At 43.0% G+C, this 24972-nt stretch overlaps 3 protein-coding genes and 1 non-coding gene across 5 annotated transcripts; all 4 read left to right on the forward strand.

Moving 5' to 3' along the window:
* The first annotated feature begins 1777 nt into the window (after nucleotides 1–1777).
* Nucleotides 1778–4590, forward strand: lum (lumican). The gene is made up of 3 exons (XM_054752745.1): nucleotides 1778–2129; nucleotides 2572–3450; nucleotides 3539–4590. Exons 2-3 carry the CDS (start codon nucleotides 2577–2579, stop codon nucleotides 3691–3693), a joined length of 1029 nt encoding a protein of 342 aa, XP_054608720.1. The 5' UTR covers nucleotides 1778–2129; nucleotides 2572–2576; the 3' UTR covers nucleotides 3694–4590.
* A 1448-nt stretch (nucleotides 4591–6038) lies between these two features.
* Nucleotides 6039–9370, forward strand: kera (keratocan). Of its 2 annotated transcripts, none has more exons than XM_054752833.1 (3): nucleotides 6039–6105; nucleotides 7324–8186; nucleotides 8251–9370. In XM_054752833.1, the coding sequence occupies exons 2-3, from the start codon at nucleotides 7325–7327 to the stop codon at nucleotides 8412–8414; spliced, it is 1026 nt and encodes a 341-aa protein (XP_054608808.1). In that variant the 5' UTR covers nucleotides 6039–6105; nucleotide 7324; the 3' UTR covers nucleotides 8415–9370. The 2 variants fall into 2 exon arrangements, with proteins under 2 accessions (XP_054608808.1, XP_054608807.1); XM_054752832.1 differs by lacking the exon at nucleotides 6039–6105 and adding an exon at nucleotides 6607–6865.
* A 448-nt stretch (nucleotides 9371–9818) lies between these two features.
* epyc (epiphycan) lies at nucleotides 9819–24169 on the forward strand. The gene is made up of 10 exons (XM_054752758.1): nucleotides 9819–10074; nucleotides 12594–12783; nucleotides 18822–18996; nucleotides 19185–19826; nucleotides 19967–20170; nucleotides 20386–20505; nucleotides 20667–20825; nucleotides 20897–21099; nucleotides 21170–21265; nucleotides 23496–24169. Exons 2-10 carry the CDS (start codon nucleotides 12601–12603, stop codon nucleotides 23664–23666), a joined length of 1953 nt encoding a protein of 650 aa, XP_054608733.1. The 5' UTR covers nucleotides 9819–10074; nucleotides 12594–12600; the 3' UTR covers nucleotides 23667–24169.
* trnay-gua (transfer RNA tyrosine (anticodon GUA)) lies at nucleotides 23361–23447 on the forward strand. Its single transcript is given in 2 exon segments — nucleotides 23361–23397; nucleotides 23412–23447. It is a non-coding gene; the product is annotated as a tRNA-Tyr (tRNA).
* Nucleotides 24170–24972: the final 803 nt, after the last annotated feature.

A 24972-nucleotide genomic window follows, 5' to 3' on the forward strand; every position in this document is an offset into this window, starting at 1 on the left:
AGGTGGGTCCCATTACGTCCATTCCTAGCTGCCTCTTCTTAGCTGTTTTTATATCTTTAGTACGCACAGGAACGAGAAAGACGTGGGTTCACGTCTCACATACGGATTGTGAATGAAAAAAGTGCACTTTCCCTTGAGCGTACAAGATGTTTTCCTATCGCTTAGCCCAATAAACAGATTCATGCACATGCTGGATAAAACTGCATATTCTAAGTTGAATTCCCGAATAAAGAAATCAAGCTGAGAGGATGATTGTGATGCTGGTGTGGAGTCTGTGCTAGTTCAATGCAGCAGCATCAATCTGTTGCCCCCATGTGGTGGTGAGGCACATTGCCTCTATTACACACACACAAACACACACACACACACACACGCACGCACACACACACACATTTGTCTGTCGTCAAGACCATAAGCCTAATTGCTCGAGTGTCATTACCCACAATACAGCGGCGGGTTGCTGTGGGTGTAATGTGGGATTTGGGATGATGTGTCAAAAAAAAAACCAAGAGTCATTTTTCCATCTGCTTTGCTTGCAGAAGGTTTTCACATCACTATAGAGCACTGTTTTGTGGAACTTATGCAACCAAACTTGAGCTCCCTTCTCGCCAGATGATACCTAAAAGCAGATGTGTCACGGATTCATGGCGAGGCTTGTTCTACATGTGCAACTAATAGCGCTTCTCACTCCCTGTCCAACAGTAATCTGACAATCTCATTTATCGCTGCTTGTCCTGAAGGAGGTTCTGCACATTGGGCGCTCTCGCAGCACATGTGCCCCCACGAGGGCTTGCGTCCACCACATGGCCACACGGCAGGGACAGAAGGTGGCGTCTGGCTGCTGTCTGAGAGTTTATTAGAAGACTCAGTGTGTCGGTGCCAAGGATAGGTCCCAGAATATCCCTGTTTGCTAATGCTCAAACCTGGGGAGACTTCCTGCTGTTTAAGAGTGTTTCTTTGCATGTATACACTAGTGTGTGTGTGTCAGCTTATTTTATCACATTTGCTGCAAACTTTGCCTCGTACGCTGGTGATAAAACTTTCGATTTTGCTGCAGACTCATCACTCATCCTCTCCAAGCGTCATGAAGACATGTTATGATTCAAAATAAAATGGATATTCCTAATTTGATTTCTTAGGTGCACATTGAACCCTGCAAAGAACCCCCGCCCCTAACCCCTAACCCTCAGCCTATCATGACCCTATCATGGAAATGTAGCCATTGCATAGATAACTGCACATATGTACATTTATATGGAAGTTAACACAGCACATATTCTTGCTAGCATCAAAACTGGAATTTTAGACCACAACAGATGGATCCATGGACTAAATGAGTTATGTGTTTGTCGGTTACCTAGAAGCACGTTTTTCATGCCTGAAAAATGCTTCTCGTATTGATAGTTTCAGGACTTTGGCAGTCGTTCTCTTAACATAGTTGGTAGACCCTCCAGTTCGAGTATTTCAATGACTTTTGTTTGAGAGATTTCCCCATACCCTGCCCTTGGTGGAGGTAATGTTTTGAACATGTGTGAAATCACATATACACGCTGTTCAAAGTGACTACGACAGGTCTGGTATGCGAGTAGAAGAAAGTGCGACCAATCCAAAGCATCCGCGGCGTCCCGGTGTGCTTTGACAGCGTGATGAACGTCCACCCTGGCAAATGGGGGAGGCATTTGGATTGTAAAAACAACCCCCTCCCCATGGTCAGTTGTGTTTTGTTAGTGAATGTTGTGGTGTAAAAGCTTTCCAAGCAAAGCCATCTGAGATCAACAGTGTTACGGAAGACTTCTCTGGGCAGGTTTTGGTGTTTTTCGACAGTTTTGCCAGCATACCAAGGTGATATTCACCGTGGGCATGCTAGCAAAGGTGACACCTGTTGTTGTTTTGCACACTTCCATCCAAACCATCTTTTCCATTCCCTACTCCTCTGCCATCCTCCTCTCCTCCTCCTCCTCCTTCTGTTTCTCCATCTCCCCCCAGTCTGCCTCTCTCTCTCCTCCCCCTCTCTCTGTCTTTTTCCCCCTCTTCTTGTGTTTCTCTCCTGAGAGGTCCACTTTTTTTTGAACACTACGACCGACTGGCCCTCCACCCCACGCAGACAGTACGTCGTGAGAGGAGCGCAGGTAAGCCAGGATGGAAGGATGGATGGATGGATGGATGGATGGATGGAGAGTTGGTTTGTTGTTTGGATTGGTTGGTCTTTTGCGGGTGTGAGCTTTGAAGATAAATATGGGCTGGTGCTGCAACAAAGAGCATGGAAGAAAAGGGACTAGTCGGGATTGTAGTCTTTGCATTTTTAGACTTCTGTTTAGATCTGCATCATTCTAGTCGGGATTGTTAGGATTTGTAATGCCATAATCTTCCTGTGTTTTAGCGTTAAAGGAGTCTTTGCACATCTGTGTTGCGTTATCGCAGCAGGAGGTGATAGATGAAGTGGTGTTGAGGGTCGACTTGAACTCTTGAACGATTATATAATCCTTTGTGGAGTGGGTGTGGTGCTGCTGCAAGAGTCTCCTCTGGTTCTTGCCCTGACATCTTGTTCCCCACTTCCCCGTCCCTCTGCAGAAGCCATGTTTCCTCTCCGTGTACACCTGTTGGCAATGCTTGTCAGCCTGGCGCTCTGCCAGTACGAAGACTATGACTACGTGCCCATGTCCATGCTGGGACCCTCCAGCTCCAACTGCAACCGCGAGTGTGAATGCCCCATCAACTTCCCCAGTGCCATGTACTGCGACAGCCGCAAGCTTAAATTTGTCCCCGACGTCCCGTCAGGTATCAAGTATCTTTACCTCCAAAACAACCAGATTGATGAGATCAAGGCAGGCGTGTTTGACAACGTCACCGCCGAGCTACGCTGGCTGGTGCTGGACAACAACCAGCTCACCAACGGAAAGATAGCAGCAGGTACGATCGACAAACTGACCGCCCTGGAGAAACTCTTCTTCAGCCATAACCTGCTCACAGAGCCGGTTATCCCTCCCTCCAAGGCCCTGGATGAGCTGAAGATGACGAACAACAGGATGAGCAAGTTCCCCTCTGGGCTGCTGAGTGACAAGGAGAACCTGACCTCCATCAACGTGCAGTACAACCAGCTGACATCCGATGCCATCGCCGGGGCGTTCAAAGGGGCCAAGAAGCTGCTGTCCCTTGACGTGAGCCACAACAAGCTGAAGAAGCTGCCAGCCGGTGTGCCGAGTTCTCTGGAAATCCTCTATGCCGACTACAATGATATTGACGGCATCGGATCGGGATACCTGAACAAGCTGCCAGCTCTGCAGTACCTGAGGATCTCTCACAATAGGCTCGTGGACTCCGGGATCCCTGCGGGAGTGTTTAATGTGACATCTCTGTTGGAGCTGGACCTGTCCTTCAATAAGCTGCAGTCCATCCCTGAGATCAACGAGCAGCTGGAGCAACTTTACCTGCAGGCCAATGAGATCAACAGTGAGTGGGAATCCATCCAACTTTATTTGGTTGTTTGAGTTTAGCTTTTCAAGGCCAACCTGAATGTTCTCTTCACTTGTCTCCTCAGAGTTTGATCTGGCAAGCTTCTGCAAGTATGTCAGCCCCGTCAACTTTTCCCATCTGAAGCACCTGCGTCTGGACGCCAACAACATCACCCACCACAGCATGCCTTCCGAAACATCCAACTGCCTCCGCGTGGCTTCCGAAATCATGTTCGAATAAGGACGTTGCCTATCTCCAACAGTCCTCCTCCACTGTTTATGGATCTATGCTGGAAATAGTTCTCTCAGCAAATCACCAGTTCCATATTGCAGTATCAAATTCAATTAAACACCAATATCTCTATGATACAGTAGCCTATGTCAGGAGAGAACATGATATGTTGTTTCCTGTTTTTTTTCCAGGTTAATTTGTCAGCCAAACATTTGTACAGTCAATACTCAAATATATACCAAAAAAATGCTGTAAAATTTGACAATGACAAAAAGCTTAGAGGTGCTGTAGCCAAGTTTGCTAACCAGCTAACAACAAATTCTAAGATCACAATGAGTAGCGCTAGCTGGTTAGCAACCTCATCGACAACAGCATTAACGTGTTGAAGCTTCGATTATTGAAAACACACACTACAAACATTCCAACTTGACACGCTAGTGTGTCAAACAGAGACACAATGGAGTAAACAGCAAAGTTTGCATCTCCACCGTCTCAGCCGTAGCTTTCATTTGTCGTCTGTCTTGTGTGTTCTGTGTTTAGCATTTATTGTGTTATGTTTAAATAAGCCAATTGCTGTGCAAAGGGCCAGCAAGTGTGTAATTCGTGAAGAAATTGTAAAATACTTTTTCGGTATACTGACTTCATTCACAGAAAGTAAAGAGTCACACATGTTTGTGTATTGCTGATTTGTATTCTTCCCATGACTTGCATGAATTAAATGGTATCATTCTTTAATAATAAACTACAGCTTTTGCAGTTCTGGCGCTTCCATTGTTGTTTAACACGTTTATCACAATGGGTGAACTTGTTGTGGAAAACACACATTGTTTGGATCATTTCGTGACTCTGAATCTCATGAATTTACTGTGAGGAAACCCAACTCAGTTGAATAAACATTGTTTCCAATACATTTGTATGGTGCCTTTTGATATAATACGTGTCTGTCACATAAAAACACAGTGATAAAGCCTGAAATGATATCTGACTTGAATGAATAGTTAAATTAACAAAAGAAACCTTTAAGAAGGCACAGTCCATAGCTAGGTTGAACCTAGCTAATTGTTAACTTGCTAAGACTGCTGTACTCAACACAAAACACATAACAAATAAAATGAAACAACCACATTTTGATTGGGTATAGTCAAGATGACGTTTTCTGTTTAAAAAAAAAGAGGCTGGTGTGTGCTTGCTAACAAGGTTAGCCACTAACATTAGCATCTGGCTTTCTAATTTCATAAGCTTTCAGTGGAAGTCACATTGTTTTAAGTGTTGGTAAACTCATTTTTTATGGATCAAGTTGAAACTGACGTCTTAAAAGCTAAGTATCTCCAGTAGGTAACAATCTGCATGACAGGGTACTCATTGACACCACTTGCGACAGCGATGGAACTGCAAAATGTCGTGCTGTTGCTCTTGGCTTGTCACACAACACCATGCATGCACTTTCACATGACGGTATTCAATAGATTTGGGAGCACATTGTATTTCGCATTGTCTTTGTCTTTCAAATTTGGTATTTCAAAAGCGTTTTTTTTTTTTATCGTGGTTGGAAGACAATGTTGAGAACGTTAAGTGGTGTACTTGAGGGGGAAAAAAACATTTTTTGTGTGGTTTTGGCTTCATTTTTTCAGCAAAAAAGAATACAAGAGCAACATGACACAAAAATTATATAATGAGAGACAGCTGGGGCACACAAGAGAGGGGAAGAAGCTTATTGGGTAACAAGGAGGGCATAACAAAACCAGAAAGTAACATTTATTTCCATATATGGCACCATGTACTGTATGTATCTTACATACTTTATGGCTGTCTATGAAATACTTAGACAGCCTTTTTTTAAATACAATATCCATATTCCTACGAGTGCCAAATGTAACCGCATCATGTCCTGATATGTACCACATGTGCAGGAACCAACAACTATATACTGTATATGTATGCATATGTGGCAGCCATTCCCTGTGCTCAATTAAAACAAATATTGAATTCACTATAAGAATATTTACAATGTATTATTAGTATTCTTTTATGTGAGACCTTGTTTCGAGACAATGTAGTCCCTCATAGACAGAGATCAAGAGATGGTTTTAAAGTATAATCTAGCCTCATTTTGAAACATTGACAGACGTTTTTTTTGGTCTTAGTCTTTTATCCACAAAAGAAGCAATCAGGGAACGGTAAGTTGGGCACCTAGCAAGTACTGTATGTACTGATAAGGTCTGAGAGGTTAAATGCACTTTGCATTTAAATGCATTTTAACTCACAAGCAAGTCCAGATGAGTGGAGACAAACCATCTGGACCGGCCCCCAGTTTCCGCACAAACGTCCACCCTGCTGCACTACACATGGTGGAATCCAAACAACAGCGGGACAATCGTGTCAGCGCAGACCGTTGGAAGAAAACTCAACGTCGGATCGCAGGTAATGATGTTTTTTGCTGCATAGAAATAGTGCCTGGGTAGAGCTTGACTCTAGTCAATCCTGTTAAAAGTATCCTAGGACAGGTCCAGGCTTGGTGTCATTATGTGTCCTATGTACAGTTATTTGCATTTCACGCACCTCTCCCAGAATGTACTCACAAGATGGAAAACGTGCAAAGAATCTCTTTAAGGACTTGTTGCTGCTGTCACACACAAGTCAAGTTACCAAGGATTATCTTGTTGCATTGCATCGCTGGATGGAGCTGCCGTTCAACGCTGACGTCTTCCAAGGTCCGAGGTGACGCCATTGGCCTAATGAGACTTAAAGGTTAAAGCTAGGGAGTGGATAATTAGGGTCAATATCAGGAATATGCAATTCAAAAAACACAAGTTTAAGTTTGGGCTAAAAGACAGGACTCTCTCAGGTGTCTGCATAAAAGACTCTGAGGCTAATTAATTGATGGAATTAGCACAAAGGTTGGTAGTGACCTTCTGGGGATTTGTTGGTTCACAAGAGATCAACTGGAGGAAGGAAGCAAGTCCTGTGGACATGTGGACGCAAGCAGACTACAAGCAGGTATAATGGTGCATTAGCCTCGTTGTAAGTGGGACACCAGTCTCGCAAAAGACTTAGCGTGTGATTCTACACCTTGGGACATCTGATTGGCTCGAAAAAAGCGATGGTACAAATAGAAGGAGGTGAGAGGAGCAGTCCGTGACGACTTGCAGGAGGGAGGACACTTCTTTTGACAAAGTCTAAGGTAGGCAAACTTACATTAACTAACACTCCCTTTTGGGGACAAAGCTCTGACCCCCTTAAAACAGGTGTTTTTGTCTTTAAAAACTGTCCATCCACTCACTCATCAGTGGAAAGGTCGAATTTGTTCCGGACTGCTGCGAGAAACAAAAGCCAGATGTCTTCTCCATGGAATCAGCTCAAGAGAAATATGAACAGAGAGGATGGCAAAGCTGACCTCATCATTTTTCCTAGCTTCTGTTGTGTTGGACTACATTTATGTCCTATTATTCCTTACAGATGTTTATCTTTGCTAGTGTAGACTGTGTAGAAAGGAAACCCACAACCTATGGCCTAACAAATTAAAGTTGCAGCCTGTCTGGGGAAAAAAGTCCTTGGTTTCCTTTCATTGTTTCTGTGTTTTGTGTCGTGTATTACCCTAAGTATGTTTTTAATCACATCATTTACTCCATTCTATCATAGGATGTCCAGCAACATGGTACTCCTCTGCATTGTGTCCCTGCTGGGCATGGTCCTCAGCCAGGACATGCCCTACGACGAATTAATGGCCCAAATCCAAGCTTGCCCTCAACAGTGCCACTGCCCTCCCAACTTCCCTCGCGCCGTTTACTGCGACAACAAAGGCTTGAAGAGCATTCCCCAAATCCCTCCCTTCACTTGGTACCTCTACCTGCAGAACAATCAAATCCAGGTCCTCTCTGCAGACGCGCTTCGCAACGCCACCCAGCTGCGTTGGATCAACTTGAGTCGCAACAAAATCACAAGCGAGGGAGTGGAAAAGGGTACCCTTGATGCAATGCCGCGCCTGGAGCACCTCTACATGGATGACAACCTTTTGTCCTGGGTGCCGTTTCCTCTTCCAGCCAGTCTGGAGCGTCTAAGCCTCTGCCGCAATCGGATCTCCAAGATCCCTGACGGAGTCTTCTTGGGTTTGGATAAGCTGACCCTCTTAGACCTCCAGGGGAACAAGCTGATGGATGATGCCGTGACTGAGGTGAGCTTGAAGGGTCTTAGCAACCTGGTCCAGATTAACCTCGCCAAGAACCAGCTCAGCAGCATGCCTCTGGGCCTGCCACCCACCACCACTCAACTTTTTCTGGATGGCAACAACATCGACAAGATCCCTGTTAATTACTTCAAAGGTTTGCCCAAAGTGGCGTTCCTCAGGCTCAACCACAACAAACTTGGCAGCAGCGGCATTCCTCAGAATGCCTTCAACATTTCCAGCATTTTGGACCTGCAGTTGTCCCACAATCTACTGACGGAGGTCCCCCTAATCCCCCCGGGCCTTGAGCATCTTTACCTGGACCACAACAACATCAAGAGTAAGTTTCCCAAAGCACTCTATTAAAGAATTTGAAGGGCAAGTCGAATTGTTTTTCATTTCAGGTGTTAGCGGCTCCAACATTTGCCCTGTTGACGTGGAAACAATGACCGCAAATGACAGCACCCCACGACTGCGCTATCTGCGACTGGACGGCAACAATATCGAACCCCCCATTCCCAGGGATGTCATTCTGTGCTTCCGTCTCCTGAGGTCCATTGTAATCTAGATTAACATTGTGTAGACACATACTATTTTCTGCCACTAATTCAGGTTAATGGACCACTAGTTGTGCCTTATATACATGTCACACGAGTGTGTACATCCCTCACATTTCATTGTATCTTCTCAAGGGACATTACAATAGAAAAGAATCTAGAAATTGTTTTGCAGTCTAGATTTACTATCCACTGAACACACAGCTAGATTGTCTTCCTTCCTTTAGAGGATGCCCCACAGGTTCTCAATTGGGTTGGGGTCCAAGGCCAAGGTCCTCAGCAAGGCATTTGATCGTCTTGAAAGTGTGTTTGGGCTCTTTATTATGTTGGAAAACTGCCTGACAATGACACAGTATACATTGGAATTAATGTTTCCCCTCGTGCAGCACATGTGCAGCCCCAGACCTGATGTTGCCTGACTGCAGGCAAGACACAATTATCTCGCTACACTTGTGCTGCCAGATAGTTAGACAATACTGCCTGGCTGGTGTGTTCACTGAGAATTCATGTTTTTCTCAATGAACCGTAGCTCTTGCAGTGCCGACAGCACTCATGCAGCCCCAGCCCATGTTGCTACCCCCAGCACCATGCTTGACTTTAGCAAATTATCTTGCTATTCACTTGTGTTGCCAGATATTTAGACAGTAGTGGCTGTGTGCTGACTCAGTGGATATTAAGTTTATATTGCTATACAAGCTGTACACTGGCTAATCTGAAGTACTGTATATTGATTTTTTTTTGCATTGTCCCTTGAAAAGATATACTTCTGTGAGATATTGTATAAACATAATTTAGATAACAAAGATGATGAAGGCTTGTTTTCTATTGTTCAAAAAGGAGTCCAGTACGTTTGCTACAGTAAATGCGTTAGTAATTTATTTTATATTCATTGAGTTTCCTGTTAACGTCTATGGCCAAAATGTCAAGATGGCGTCTTCAGTTTTAATAAAAGTACTGAAAATACCGATACGCTGTCCCTCCAAGATCTACAACATTCCCAACAGGTGTCACAAGGTCAAGAGTTCCTCCATGCTTGTGATTGGCTGACACCTGCTCTCAGATCTGCTGTTTTGAAGCGAGCTCGTACCCAGCAAGGAGGGCCTTCCTCACGAACGGGGACTTCCTCTCAGCTTCATTCTAATGGGGGCTCCGCACAGAGGTCCCATTGTGTGCATGGGCCTCCGCATCACACACACACACACACACGCACACGCATATGCCAACTTCAGGAAGTGAAATATTTTAAGTCTGATTCAAACACACTCCTAGTAAAATAAGGCATACTCTTGTAAAAGGATAAGACGCTGCGGGGGGAGCGCTCTTGTTCTTTGTGTCTGATGTCTGAGAGATGTGCCGGGGTCTGGTTGGGTGGGTGCCCCCCCCCTTCCCTCCCCTTTGCCAGAGTGACCAAAAGCAACCTGCTCCGGTCCAATCAGCCTCAGTGCCTACCTTCACACGTAAGCGGCACTCAGGTCCGTCTGTCTGGTCGGACCTACACATGCACCCGCCGCATACACACTCTCGGACACGCACGTCGCTATAGGCCCCCTATAGCCCCCGCCCTCATCTTGAGGCCACCTCTGCGCGACCCCTTTGCCATTGGCCAAGACGCCGAGCCCTCAGCATCTCCATCGCGGCTGAAGGGAGCACTGGGGAAGGTCGGATACACAGGTAAGCTGCTATTAAGGGAGGGGTCGGTGGGGGGGACAGGTGACTCTTGGCTTAGGTTTGGGGGTGCTGCCGGAGAAGGGGTTGTTTGTCTCGATGATGGGATTATGTGATTGTGACCTATATGCTTGGCATTTGCAGTTGAACTCATCCTGGATAAGATATTCCCAATGAGATGTGGATGTCTCTACAAATGGCTACATTCTCTATGAGGTTCTTTATAGCGTCTTTGTAAATGGATGCTGTTCATGGCTTACACTGATGATTGGGATGCACTGGGCCTTGCTTTTGTGACCTATATGATGGATGTTTGCAGCTGTATTCATTTAGTTGTCCTCTCTTTGTATTTTGGCATCTTGCCCTGAATTTAAAACAACTCCAAATATGATGGGGAGCTCTCTAAAAATGGCTACATTCGCAATGGGGTTCTTTATTGCAAGTTTTTAATGAATGCAGCTCAGACCTGTGGCTATTAAGGGTGAAAATGGAGCACGTCAAGAATGTCCTGCATGGATCCAAACATAACACGGCCGCTATCATGGCGGCTCTAAAAGCACGCCTTCTTCACTTTAACAATCATGATCAAATGTAGACAAATATGATATGCGAATATGCAGCGAGAGAGAATAGCATTTGAGGGGGTAATATTCCCGAGACAGTGCGCATCTGTGAGAAGAAGCGCCGTTCCAAGTGTGTGTGTGTGTGTTTTAGGTGTGTGTGGTTGTGTGTGTGTGTGTACTGAATGAAGCGTTTCCTTGCAGCCCCAAGCTGACTGCCATCCTGTCCACAAACCTCGGTGGAATTTGGAGTTTGAGTGCTGAGACAGGCAGTGACCAGGCCCTCCTCATAAAGGCCCTCTGTCAAGGGCCAAGGGGTCGAGGAGCAAGCCTTGAACCAAAAAAAAAACCCTCCCTCCCTCTCCTCTTGCAAAAGTTCTCCGTCTAACCCTGAGGGCCAACATCTTGTCTCCCTCTCCTCCCTGTCTCACCCTTTTCTTCTTTCTTCTTCTTTTTCCCCCTCGTCCCTCGCGCTCCGTTTCTCTGCCCCGGCCTGGAGGACTCCGCTAGTGTTTTTGGACGCATGCTGAGCCTTGGCCGCACCTGTCAAATACACGGATAGAGCCACACGCTAGTGCCTTCCGTGCAAGCTGATTCGAGGCCTGTGGCTAACCATGCTAAAATGCTAATTTCCTCACTTTTCAGCATTCTGCAGCTGAATTGAACAACTGAAGACCCCAGAAGTAAATGTGAGATGCAAAAAAGGGTGGTGATGGGGAGAAAATGAAGGAATCCAAAGCAAATAGTGCACATGCCAAACCTAGCATTGAACACATACGCTATTTTCCTAATGTAAATCTAATGTAAATCCTATTTTCCATCTTAAATGTTATTGCCTCTCACTTGGCATCAGCCCTGCTGCCAGAAGACAATAAACAGAAACTCCCCTACATGGCTTGGGAAGCTTATAAGGCAGCTCCTGACCTTTGACACGGCAGAGATGGTTGAGCCAAGATGGCCGCCGCAAGCTAACTGAAAGCTATGACCTGTAATTATGACGCAATACTTGTTTATCGTCATGACAAAATCCAAAAGGTCAGTCAAAAACAGTTTTTGCCAAGGGATAATACATAAAGAAATGACAAATGGATGGAACTAATGGGCTCCACACACGGAAGGCAACAAACAAATGCGATTGGTGAAACTTGGGGGTATCAAAGTGGTTCAGAGGAGAAAAAGCGGCCTTTGTTGATCAAGTACCGGTACTCTTGCGAGTACCTGATCTTGCTACCATAGAAAACAAACATACATAAATAAACATAAATAAACTAATGTGAACTAATGTGAACTGGCGCTAACAAGTTCCCTTGCTGCTGCTTTTTTCTTTAAATCTCTACATTCTTTTTTTTTTAGAAAAGTCAAATTTAAGTTTATTTAAGTTTATTTTTTTCCTCCATGTTTACCTGCGAGAGAGAGCGCTGAATAGCATCCTGTCCGCTCATTGGTCAGTCAGTGAAATTCCCGCTGAATGGTCTTCTTTGAAATGTTGAACATCTTCCACTTATCCGAGGTCAGGTCGCGGGGCCAGCAGCTTAAGCAGAGAAGCCCAACTTCCCTCTCCCTGGCCACTTCGTCCAGCTCCTCCCAGTGGATCCTGAGGTGTTCCCAGGCCAGTTGAGAGACATAGTCTCTCCAACGTGTCCTGGGTCTTCCCCGAGGCCTCCTACTTGTCAGAGGCATCCTGACCAGATGCCCGAGCCACCTCATTTGGCTCCTCTCAATGCGGAGGAGCAGCGGTTCCACTCCCAGTTTCTCCCGGATGACAGTGCTTCTCACCTTATCTCTAAGGGAGAGCCCAGCCACCCTACGGAGAAAACTCATTTTGGCCGCTTGTACTCGCGAGCTTGTCTGTTTCCACAAAAAAACACATCATACAAAAAAAGACCGATGTTTCACTGTATGTACCATAAGTCTCCATTTCTCGTCAGGTGACTGTCTTTGTCCCCCGCCCCCCTTTGTGTCAAGGTGAACAATGAAGACGCTCGTGCGACTCGTGCTGGGACTCGTCGCCCTCAAAGCAGTGCTTGCCGGACCCCGGTTTTCCCGTCAAACGGACTTGGACACGTACGACGGCGGCAACTACGACGTGGACGATCTGAATTCGGAAAACCAGGAGTATGACTACGAAGACGGGCTGACCATCGACGATCCCGAGGTGAGAGTCGGTTATGGGCTAGAGCTGGGCCTGCTGATGTGGCCCATGAAAGACTTCAGACAGGTCCCAAAGCACTTGACATGAGGAACAGCAACATGGCGACTAGCACTACTGTCTAGCTACACAGCATACACAGTCACTTCCTGTTCAGTGCAAATTGTGGCAGTATTAAACTTGATTCTACCACAGAGAGCAACGATTTCGAAAAACACCTGAGAGAATTCTAAGGTCATTCAATCGATCGCAGCTGGACTGTTCAGGTTGTCCTAGAAGACTTTTCGTCTCTCATCTGAGCAGTCTTCATCAGTTCATGCGTAAGGACTTTTGAGACGACCAAAAAGCCAAACCATTCCTGTCTGGTCCTGCCTCCTCCATTAGAGGATACATACATTGGATCTTGCACCAAGCTCTCAGACTAGAGCTGTCCTATCTAGTCTCACTGGTACGTGTCCAACCTAGTCTTTGAGCATTAACCGATGACACCTGCTCGGATGAGAGACGAAGCGTCTTCTAAGACAGCCTAAACAGAAAATTCACAGGCATAGACCTGAGAGGATCTTTGAATAGCGTAGAAGATCTTATCTTATATTAGGCATTTGGTGGGGTTAAAAGATCAGGGAAGGAAAAAACACAAGATGAGGCATTTGGAAAGTCACTGAGTTGAGTCAAGTCGGAATAATTACATCAACAGGATTTAGCGCTCCCGTTCAGGCAGCTGCAAAAGACACCAAAGTCCCTCCAATGTCGACAAATCACATTAACAGCGTGGATGACAGGAAGGTGGACAAACATCCTCTCCAACCACGGAAGGTTCCTTTCGCATATGTTGACTCCGCGGGGTAGGGTGTCACGAGACAAGACGATACATGAGATTGGGTGTACGAGAGCGAGACGAGGCGGGATTTTAACATTAATTTTAAGAAAAGTGGAATGAAAAAACATATGTCAATATACGTAGATCTACTCATTTCACTTCTACTACGTTACAGTCTTCTGTACGACAGAACATTCGGGTCACATTGAAAAAAAAATCTGATTTCCAGGATGAAGTCAATTGACAACTTTTTTCTCGTAAATTGAAAACCTTATTTTCGGAAATTGACGACTTTTTTCCTCGTAAATCTACAAGAATAAAGTCGTACATTTATGGGAATAAAGTCATATTACCTTTGCCCAAGGCCAAAGGTCACATAAGTACCCCCTTTTCATAGCTGTCTCAGGCAATGCCTGTTATGACAAAGTGTGAAAATAATCAGAAATTTGGAGAATAAAGTAAAAGTAAAAGTAAAGTAAAATAATAAAGCTAATGTCAACCCCGCGACCGTGTCCGATGGTTGTCATTAGCAACAATGGAGGCCCGCTTCTTCCTGCTTTGCTCGTCCTCCTCACACTTAGTTTGCTTTTTTTTGCTTTTGACAAAGGGATTCCACAACTGGTTTAAATCATCTCCAGTCGTCTAATGTGGCGTTCCTGCCAGCCCACGCTGCGAGGGCTGCATTTCACGCTTTCATATATCATGTGAACGCTTCACGGCTCAAGCGTTCAAACGTGGCGAATCCCGGGAGGGAACGACTTCACCCCGTTGGTTGAAAAATGCACGTGGGATTGGATTTGTCAAATCCTGTCAAGAGAAGAAACAAAATACGAGAAAAAGACATTTTTTAAAAATGCTAAATAGACTTTTGGAGATACCGCTTAACAGAAGCAAACAAAACAAGAAACCAAACCAAATATATGTTTGATATATTCATTATATTCATTATATACATTATTTTCATGATAATATCTACTACACACAAAAAATATATAGTTTTTTATTTTGTATGAATTTACTTTATTTACTTTATTACCTTATTTTTATGAATTGCAATTGTTATTACATTTTTAAAAATATAACGCACAAAATGACAGTATGCGTTTGAAATTGTGTTTATTTATTGATATTATTCTTGAAATTCGCTGTTGTATTTTTTAAGTCACTAACATGAAATAAAAAATTTGTAATATTTTTACATTTGTTTATTTGTTGTTATTATTATGTATTATATCATGTAGTTACTTATTTTATTATAATTTCCATTAAATGAAAATAAATATTAACAAAATATATTTAAATGTTGTCTAATTTTATTTATTTATTCATGTTACTCTTTAAATCCATGATTGTATTTTTAAGTCACTATCATTTCATTAAATCAAAAATGATAAGATAAAAGGGAACCATGCACACAAATGTTTGTTGTTTTTTATTTCATTTATTTGATGTTATTATTATTTATTATTTCATGCAGTTACTTTTGATTATTTTATTATAATGATCTCTAGATGAAAATAAATATTAACAAAACACTAAGAAACATTTATAAATATAATTCATTTATTCATGTAATTCTTTAAATTCATTATTGTATTTTGAAGTCACTATCATTTTATTAAATAAAAATTATCATTTATTATTTCATGTCGTTACTTTTGGTTGATACTTTATTATAATTTTCGTTGAATGAAAATAAATATTAACAAACAATAAGAAAAAAAATATTATTTAAAAAAAAATTAAAATTGTATTTATTTATACCATTCTTTAAATTCATTATATATTTTTTATATATAATTATTATATATATGTATTTTTTAAGTAATTTTATTTATTTGCATTATTCTTTAAATCCATTATATATGTTTTATATTATATGTTTTTTGTTATTATTATTTATTTAATGTACTTTGTTTTTATTGATTATTTTATTAGAATTATCACTATATGAAAAGAAATATAAAGAAAACATGATGTATATAGATGTCAACATGTCATTTTTAAACATTTTGTATGTATTTGTTTCTACTTTACGACGGAGTATTAGGGCCACACAAAAATAAAATAAAGTCGTAAATAAATTTACGAGAAAAAAAGTTTGAAATTTACAAGAGAAAGAGTCATACATTTACGAGAAAAAAAAGTCATACATTTACGAGAAAAAGTCAGAAATGTATAAGAAAAAATTTGTAATACTACGAGAATAAAAGTCGTAAAATTAGGAGAATAAAGTGGTAATATTACGTGTCAGGGAAAATAGAGCATAGCTCTTCAGGAAAGAAGGAAACTTTCCTCTTGCTTTTATTTATAACGTGGCAGCAAAACAGAGCAGTTGAGACAGATTAGCATGGCTAGCCCCTCTCACTTCCGCCTACCTTATCCCACCCCCTCCACATGCCCAAAGCCAAAGGTCACATACAGTAAGTCCCCCCTTTTCATAGTTGTCTCAGGCAATGCCTGTAAAAGAAACGCACAAGTTTTTTTCGCGTACATTTAGTGTCGTTATTTTTACATGGTTATTTTAGTTTTATTCTATGAAAAAAATATGAACAAAAGCGTAAGAAAAAAAAAATAATAAACTACCACAATTACTCCATCATTTCATTCAGCTGAAGGAATGAATGCTGTATAGCGTATATGAAGTGACATATACAGTAGCTACTGGCATCGTTAGTCCAAGTGGTTAAATCCTGGTTGCTTGCTGGCTGTTAATTAGACGGCTCTCAAGGCCTGACGTGTGTTTTTAGTCCATGTGCATCAGATGTCAAGGGAGAAATGAACTCCATGCTTGTGGAATGCTGAGTCTTGACTTTCCACTTCCAAAGCTTTTTTTGGGGCGATTTATCTCCTCTTCTCTGCGATGTAACTCGAGCAAATCCTCAGTCTAGTCTGCTCGCAGTTTTTAATAACCTACTTTCTAATTGATGATGTGGATTTTTTTTTTTTAGACGTTCTGTCTGCTTGGCATGATGGAACTGAACTCTTAATGCAGCTTGAATTAATTGTGCATTGTCACATCAACAACAGTAAGCCTGATTGTGTTTCTCCTGACTGCTTTCCCAAGTTAGGTGTTTGTCTTGTGATGTGGCCCGTCTAAGCTTTATTTTGGACAACAGTGCACTTTGTCTGCTGCTGCTGCTGTGGTGGTGCAGGCCACAAAAATGTGTAAATGATACAGAACATGACACTGTGTGAATCAAGCATGTGTGGTATGATTCTATCTCTAATTATTTCCAACCAGTGGAGCTTCCCTGCCTCAGCTGAATGCATTCACTGACTAATTCTAGTAAGGCAGCAGCAGCGCTACATAATATTTGGCTTTGACTTGCATGCTTACATTGACTGTGCACTGCCGTGCTGTTTTTTCTGCACTTCTGCTTGCCAGTTTTTGGCCTCTTCTTTCCCCCTCGGGGGTATGTGTTTGTTTTGGGTTGGAGGGAGGGTGGGGGTGCAAATGGGTGCGCTTTCAAAGGCCTGCCTTGTTGCACCCTGCTTTATGAGAACATCCTTTAATTGCTGCCGTTAATGACCCGGCATGGCTTATTATTTCACTTACAGCTTCTCTTCTGTTGTATTCTTACCCATTTGCCACCATTTAGCATGTAAGCTGTTGTGGATTCTTGCAGCTACCATGTGTGTCTTGGTTCCACAAGGACCATTTGAGTGGATGTTGAAGTGTCAGGTATTACCTGCCTGTGGGCGGTGTGTGGGGGTTCATCGCCACCGTCTGGAGGAGGTTTGAACTGCACGTTGGACACATAAAAATGTCAATTATACACTAAAACATACGACGGAGTATTAGGGCCACATTGAAAATAATCTGCGCTTTCGAGAATAAATTTGTAACTTTAGGAGAATAAAGTCGTAATATTACGCGTCAGATGGAAAATAGAGAATAGCTCTTCAGGAAGGAAGGAAACTTTCCTCTTGCTTCGGGCAAGCTTTTATTTATAACGCCGCAGCAGCAAAACAGAGCAGTTGAGCACAGATTAGCATGGCTAGCCCTTCTCACTTCCGCCTTCCTCACCATACCCCGCCCCCTCCACGTGCCCAAGGTCAACGGTCACATAAATCCCCGTTTTCACAGCTGTATCAGGCAATGCCTTTAACATAAAGTTACGGCTTTTTCTCGTCAATGTACCACTTTATTCTCCTAATATTACGTTTTTTTTCTCGTAAATTAAAGATCTTATTCTCGTAAATGTACGACTTTATTCTCAATATTTCAATATTCTCAGATATTTTTTTTCAATGTGGCCCTAATATGGCCCCAAGGTGGTGTATTGTATGCTCGCATTTGTAGACTTCCAAGCACGTGCAAAAGCAACAGGTGGCGCCATTAATATTAACAAAAAATAGGACCCATGCACAAAATTATGTTTATTGTAATTATTTTTCATCATAATATATATATATATATATATATATATATATATATATATATATGTATATATATATATATATATATATATATATGCTATATATATGTGTGTGTGTGTGTGTATATATATACATACTTACTTTACTATTTTACTCCTATATTTTATTTTATTTTTACTCACTTTGTGTAAATATGCAAATCTTGTTTATCTTATATTCTTTCTATTTTATTCATATTGCATTGAATTTTATTTAAGCAAGCAATTTCCCTTGTGAAGCAATAAAGTCTGTGTAAATCTAAGTGTAAGGCTAACTGGGCTTTCTGCTGACACCTAGTGGATAGCTGTGGCTGTAGGCAGCCTCCTGGAGACATCTCTTGCTGGAGTTTTAAAGTCGTAATTCAGTTTTTGGCTGTCAGGGGTGTCCAAAGTGCGTCCGAGGGGCCATTTGTGGCCCGTGGCTGTTTTTTTATGGCCTGCGGCACATTCTAAAAATATAATTTAACAAAAAGCTAAAAACTGTGAAAAATTGAGAAATCGGCCTTAATCGTACAAGATAATATAAAACCATGAGATGACACTAATAATAGGCTTTGTCTCCTATGCCACAAAGCTGAGATGCAGTTTAAATGTAAGTTGCTGAGCATATCTACATGTATACAAAATATCAAAGTACAAAGTTGCTTCCTTTCATTTTTCACTATGTGGCCCTCGCTGGAAGAAGTTTGGACTAGGAAATAGAAGGGTTCATGTCAACATAAGATAAATGAGGTTTTGTTGGTTCTCGTATGCCCAATCAGCCGTCTGCCACTGGGGTCTCAGGTATGTTGTCTTCTCCTCAGATAGAGATTGGCACAGTGGCCCCGCCCGACTACAACTACCCAATACCAGAGGCGTCCTTGGAGGAGCAGGAGGGCCAAGAGGAGGAGGAGGAAGAGGAGGTCCCCCTGATGCCTCAGCTCATTCCTCAGGGCTCAGGAGGGTCCGGAGTTCTCATGGGCCCGGACACACAGAAAGGTCTGAAAAAGCTCACAAACGTGAAGTGTTTTTTGCGTTAAAGGGGTCTTGGACTTGTGCAAGCAGCATTGGCCTTAATCAATAACTAATCAATTGTGATCTTTTGTCTGTGAGAGCATGTGTTCCATTTAACTGGCTGTCCATGGTTAAATGTCTGTCCATTAATACCTCATCTTGTCTCTAACAAGAGGTGGAGCTGCGTCTGACACCCATTGACTTCCTTCATGTCTCCGGGGATTTTGGGGGCTCGGTGGGGTCTGGTGTCTCGGGAGCCTTGGGGGTTTCCGGGTCAGGAGGCTCAGGGGACCCGCTGGTCTCAGGCGCCTCTGGGGGCTCTGGGGATATAGTCTTCATCTCTGGGGCTTCTGTGGAGATCCTCAGCGGCTCCGGAGGATCAGGGCAGTTCTTGGCATCCGGGGATGTGGATTACTTGATATCAGGGGATCTCTCTGGATCTGCGGAGGTCTCCGGATCAGGGGACCTCCTGATTTCTGGGGATGTCTACGGCTCAGGGGATCTCCTAATATCTGGGGATTTTTTCAGTTCTGGGGATCTCTTGATATCAGGAGATCTCTCAGGATCAGGAGATCTCTTGATATCTGGGATGGGGTCCGCAACTTCTGGAGCCTCTGGAGACTTCTCCTCTGGGGGATCTGGAATTGTAACTGAACTTGGATCCGGGGTGTCTGGTATTGCCACTGGAGGGTCTGGGGACCAGTCTGGTTCTGGGTTCTCGGGAGATATCCTGACCTCAGGTGCCTCGGGAGGCTCTGGGGTTTCTGGGGACACTGATGAGTCCGGGATCTCAGGGATAACATTATTACCTGGAGGTTAGTACTTGAGGGACTTGGGGAACACCGCCTCTTCATTTTGTTTGGTCTTCATTGTGAGTGAATGAATGATTGAATGTCTATCCCACCTCTCGTCCTCCTAATGTGTCTCCTAACTCCTCCACCTTGGCTTTAACAAGAGGAGGAGCTGCCACTCCTTCCTACAACTATCCCACAAGAGGCATCAGGTGCTTCTGGGGAGTTCTCAGGAGTTTCAGGAACCTCAGGGGATCTGGGAGTCTCCGGAGACGTAGAGGTCTCCGGAGCCTCTGGAACTTCTGGTGTCTCTGCCTCCGGAGACACCGAGGAGCCTGGTATAACTCTGATCCCTGACACTGAGAAAGGTCAGTATTTAATCTACATCCAGAATGACAGGAGTACAGTTGTTTTTGCTTATTAACCAAAGAGTGATTTCCATTTAACGCCTGTTAAATGCAACAAAACATCCTGTAGTAACACTGCTAACTACCGCGGCAAACAGCCCCCCCGCTGGTTGCCAGTCTTGTGATCCATGCTCGTCTAACCTGTTTCCTCAACGCCTAATCTTGTCTCTAACAAGAGGAGGGGCTGCTTCCCACACAAGAGACCCCTCAGGAGGGTACTGGTGGTGTCGAGGAGACACCGGGCTCTGGCCTTCCAGAGCCGGATGAACCTGAAGAGCCTGAGATTGACAGGACAGGTGAGCAAGAGACCGGCGGAGCTCCAACAAAAAGTCATTTCCAAAATCATTTGTTCCAAAATCTTTTATAGACCACGCATTCGGCCTCCACAGAAGCATTCACAGTATGTAGTATGCGTTCTTTGTCTTCTTATTACTCTCGTTCTCCTTGCGTTCTCCAGGTATGCCCACATGCTTGCTGTGCACATGCCTCGGCGGTTCGGTCTACTGCGACGACTTAAAGCTGGACAGTGTTCCCCCTCTGCCCAAGGACACCACTCACTTCTACGCCCGCTACAACAGAATCACCAAGATCAACAAGTCCGACTTTGCCTCAATGAGTACGTACCCCGTGACCTCGGAGTGATCTTCCATAGCAAAGAGCTGACAGTGTGGTCTGATGTCTTTCCAGACAAGCTCAAGAGGATCGACCTGACCGCCAACGACATCACGTCCGTCGACAGCAAGGCGTTTATGGGTCTGCCTGAGCTGGAGGAGCTGGTGATTCGGGAAAATCACATCTCACAGCTGCCCGCCCTGCCGGAGACCATGACCCTGATTGACGCCAGCCACAACAACATTGAGTCCAAGGGGATTGTCAAAGAGGCCTTTAAGGTGAATATATCCACTTTTACAAGAGATGAAGACATTAAAACCTGAAAATGAATCTTTTGTGTGTATTCAGGACATGACCGGACTGCTATACTTGTACCTGACAGACAACAATATTGACTACATCCCTGTTCCTCTCCCAGACAGTCTGAGATCTCTACATCTACAGGTATATGGAAATTTCATTTTTGTAAAATAAAATAATGTCTCACACTGTTCAAACTGTTGCTGTTGCGCTTGGCTGCTTATTTTGGGCTGTCAAAAATAGCACATTAACAGCAGTAACTAATTTATTTCATTAATTACGTTAACATTTTTAGCATCATTAACGCACACGCATCATGTCAAGCCACAGCAAACCACAATAGTGTCCCCACAGCGTCACACAGAGTCTGCCGCGCTTGAATAGCTTAATTCTGATCTGAACACATTTCAACACCGTATATCTATGTCCAACTCACAAACACACGTATAGTCAGCTCCTCCTGGGAACGACACTTCCTCATCCTCCACCAGACAGCGAGGTGCGTTCACTGACACTCCAAAAAATCTCACTTATGCGTGTACAGTGTGTATGGTCTAAATAAACAGAAATACAAAGAAAAACACTAAGTGGATATTATTGTCTCCCACTAATGTACTCTAACTCTTATTTCAGAAGTACAATTTGCAAAATTTACGTATGCTCGGAAATCACGTGAACATGTGAATTGAACTTACGTTATGTAGTATCTATTAACCTAATACTGGTTTCTTTAATAGCAGAATATTTGAATCAGGCTTTAACTGTGTTTTTATGAGCAATGAGGAGTGGCGTTCAAAGACATAACATCATTTAGGTTGAAATCACATGTTTTGAGTGAATTTTCTGGGATTTCCGAGCAAACGTCAATGTACTAAATTGTACTTCCACATTAAGAGTTAGAAAGTGAGTGATAACAATATCCACTTATTGATTTTCATTGCATTTCTGTTGATTTAGACCACCCATACACACAATAAAGACTTTATTGTGATCTGACAATCATCATGTGATCATGACAAGTGTCGCTTGACGTGTTTGTTTGGCGTTGGAGTTACATATTATTCATATATTCTGTTGTTGTTGCTTAATTTATTGGTATATATGTTTATGTGTTTATGTTTCTTATGTTCTTATTCTTTCTTGTGTTTTCTTTCTTTTCTTGGGAGAATGAACAGAATAAGATTTTCATTGCATGGTATAACTGCTGTTTTACCATGCACATGACAATAAAACTCTCTAGAATCTTGAATCTTGAATATATGGTGTTGGATTGCACTGCTGTTGATGTGTTCAGATGAGAATAAAGTTATAAAAGAGCGTGACTCTGTGGGGAGCTACACTGTGCCGGCCTCTGTCGCCATGATAGAGAGCCGGCTTGCCATGATGCGTGTGCTTTAACTTCATTAACTCAATATACAGTATTACTTACCGCCGTTAACGCGCTATTTTTGACAGCCCTCATTTTAAGTAAAAGAAATGTAATCAACAAACTCATTTGTGAACAACTTAACGATATATAAATACAAGTATGTAAGACAATGTAACAATATCAACATAATAATACAATTATTCCATTTTTTTACATACAATTGTTTCACCTAAAATAAAGTCAATAGTTTTTTGTGTGTACACGGACGGACTTATTCCCTGAGTTTGTGTACAATATTCTGTACTGTAACAATATACAAAGATATAAACATATACTGTATGTTGGAGCGTCGAGTCTAATACTGAGAGTAAAATGTTGACGTCAATAGGTTCGCGAACTGTGAGTGTTGTCATCGTCCCTGATTGGTTAAATGTTGAAAATGCTAACGAAACCGGAAGCAGCTGAGTGGTCTCTGATTGGCTAAAATTTGTGAATAACGTACGCTGATTGGGCCATAGCACCCGGAAGTTGGTACACTTTTCTGTCGTTCATGGCGGGGGAATGGGCTTCGACTCCCGGACAGGGAAGGATCCCCGGCATAAAAACTAAACCAAAATACAATATGAACAATTTAACAGTATGACGTAAAGTACAACCAAAACACAGATATGGGTGAAACTGAAAAAAATATCGATCTGATAGCTCTGACGTCGAGCTGATGAAGCTACTATCAATGATATGAATACTCAGGGGTGCAGCCAGGAATTCTATTCCCCATGAATTGATATGTGGCCCGAACTGTTCTTGATTGTGACGTTAATATGGTGATGTGTAACTATGTAAGATATTGTGATCGGCGATGTATACGTCCCTTCGATAGCTCAGTTGGTAGAGCGGAGGACTGTAGTGGTTAATGCCGAAATCCTTAGGTCGCTGGTTCAAATCCGGCTCGAAGGAAGTTTTTGGTTTTTTTTCAACCCCGACTTTTCTGCTTTCACTTCACAGCGTAACAACATCCAGTCGATGCACGACGACACGTTTTGCAACCTGCACGACTTTAACTACATCCGGAACGCTCTGGAGGACATCCGCCTGGACGGCAACCCCATCAACCTGAGCCGAACCCCTCAGGCGTACATCTGCCTGCCCCGCATCCCCGTTGGGGACCTCATTTAATAACCACGACGAGCATGACCACACGCACGCGTCCTTGTACATATACATGCATATATGTTGACCCGTCACGTGCACGAGCATGCGGACACGCGCACATCACCCATACCACTCTGCGTGGATATTTCGTGTACCAGAGGTCTTCACGGTCCATAAACGCGTGACGTGAGTGATCATGCACACACACACACACACACACACACACAACAAAAAAAAACTGTTCCACAACTTGAATTAGGAGTAAAAAAAAAAAAGAAAACCCTCAAATGAATGTTTCTGTCTGGTGTCTGCTCACTACCGCTCAATTTTTGTTTAAATATTGTTTGTTTTGTAAAGATTAAAATATAAATATTATAAAATAAATGACGAATTGAAGGCCGGAGCTCTATGGAAGGTCACGTTTGAGTATCTTAATGCAATAAAAGACGCATTTTAAACATGAATCATTTGTTGTAAAGTCTGTGCTGTAGCTTAATTTCTACATCAGGGGTGTCCAAAGTGCAGCCTGGGGGCCATCTGCAGGCCACACCTCCTTTGTCATTCATCTGTGGCATATTGTAGAAATATAATTAAACCAAAAAGAAGCCAAATTGGGAAAAATAGAGCAAAATGGACCCACGTTAAGAGAAAAACCTGAAATGTTTACGCTAATAACAAGGGGTGTCGCAAGATCTGGCGAGACTGAAATGTGACAAGATTTGTCAATCAGGGAAAAAAAATGTCTCACGATAATACATAAATGAATTAATCACACGATAAATGCTGGTCTCTACATATTACCATGAGCATGTGTCTGTTTTCCTCATCTCTTGCCTCCTAACAGGCAGGAAGCATTGGTTTCAGCACCTTGATGCTCCATAGAACAACAGAGTGAGACCTCTTGTCAGTCAAACAGATGCTTTGTCTCTGTGGAGGGGAGGCGGGGCGGCTAGCATACACACACAAACACACACACAGTGCAGCAAGGAAGCCTCATGAGGAGCACTGCAAGGTAATGTACTAGAAATCAATATACAGGTAATAACAACAATGAGCAAAGTGAGCCCATCAACACGGACAAGCCAGTGTGCCGAATTTGTTCCAATGAATGTTAAAATCTCGTTCATCGTCTCTTCTCGTGAGTTGGGTGTCTCGTGACACCCCTACTAATAACGGAAAGCGTTTGGACCCCCCTGGTCTAGAGAATTGCTGAATTATTTGGGAGGAGAGTTGTGAATAACGATGCTAACAGCTTGCTATTGTGTGCTCTGTATGGAATAACCACAAGTCAATAAAGTTGTTTGACCTCTCCTCTTTATTATTACTATTA

The sequence above is a fragment of the Dunckerocampus dactyliophorus genome, chromosome 15 (genome assembly GCF_027744805.1).
Source record: "Dunckerocampus dactyliophorus isolate RoL2022-P2 chromosome 15, RoL_Ddac_1.1, whole genome shotgun sequence".
Taxonomy (NCBI): Eukaryota; Metazoa; Chordata; class Actinopteri; order Syngnathiformes; family Syngnathidae; genus Dunckerocampus; species Dunckerocampus dactyliophorus.

What these genes read in the sequence shown, in the direction of transcription:
- kera (XM_054752833.1), top strand. Translation starts at nt 7,325, where the DNA reads ATGTCCAGCAACATGGTACTCCTCTGCATTGTGTCCCTGCTGGGCATG. An exon ending in GGACCACAACAACATCAAGA is followed by an intron (nt 8,187 to 8,250) that starts GTAAGTTTCCCA and finishes TTTTCATTTCAG; the next exon opens with GTGTTAGCGGCTCCAACATT.
- lum (XM_054752745.1), top strand. Translation starts at nt 2,577, where the DNA reads ATGTTTCCTCTCCGTGTACACCTGTTGGCAATGCTTGTCAGCCTGGCG. An exon ending in GCAGGCCAATGAGATCAACA is followed by an intron (nt 3,451 to 3,538) that starts GTGAGTGGGAAT and finishes TTGTCTCCTCAG; the next exon opens with AGTTTGATCTGGCAAGCTTC.
- epyc (XM_054752758.1), top strand. Translation starts at nt 12,601, where the DNA reads ATGAAGACGCTCGTGCGACTCGTGCTGGGACTCGTCGCCCTCAAAGCA. An exon ending in GATAACATTATTACCTGGAG is followed by an intron (nt 19,827 to 19,966) that starts GTTAGTACTTGA and finishes GGCTTTAACAAG; the next exon opens with AGGAGGAGCTGCCACTCCTT. An exon ending in TTGTCAAAGAGGCCTTTAAG is followed by an intron (nt 21,100 to 21,169) that starts GTGAATATATCC and finishes GTGTGTATTCAG; the next exon opens with GACATGACCGGACTGCTATA.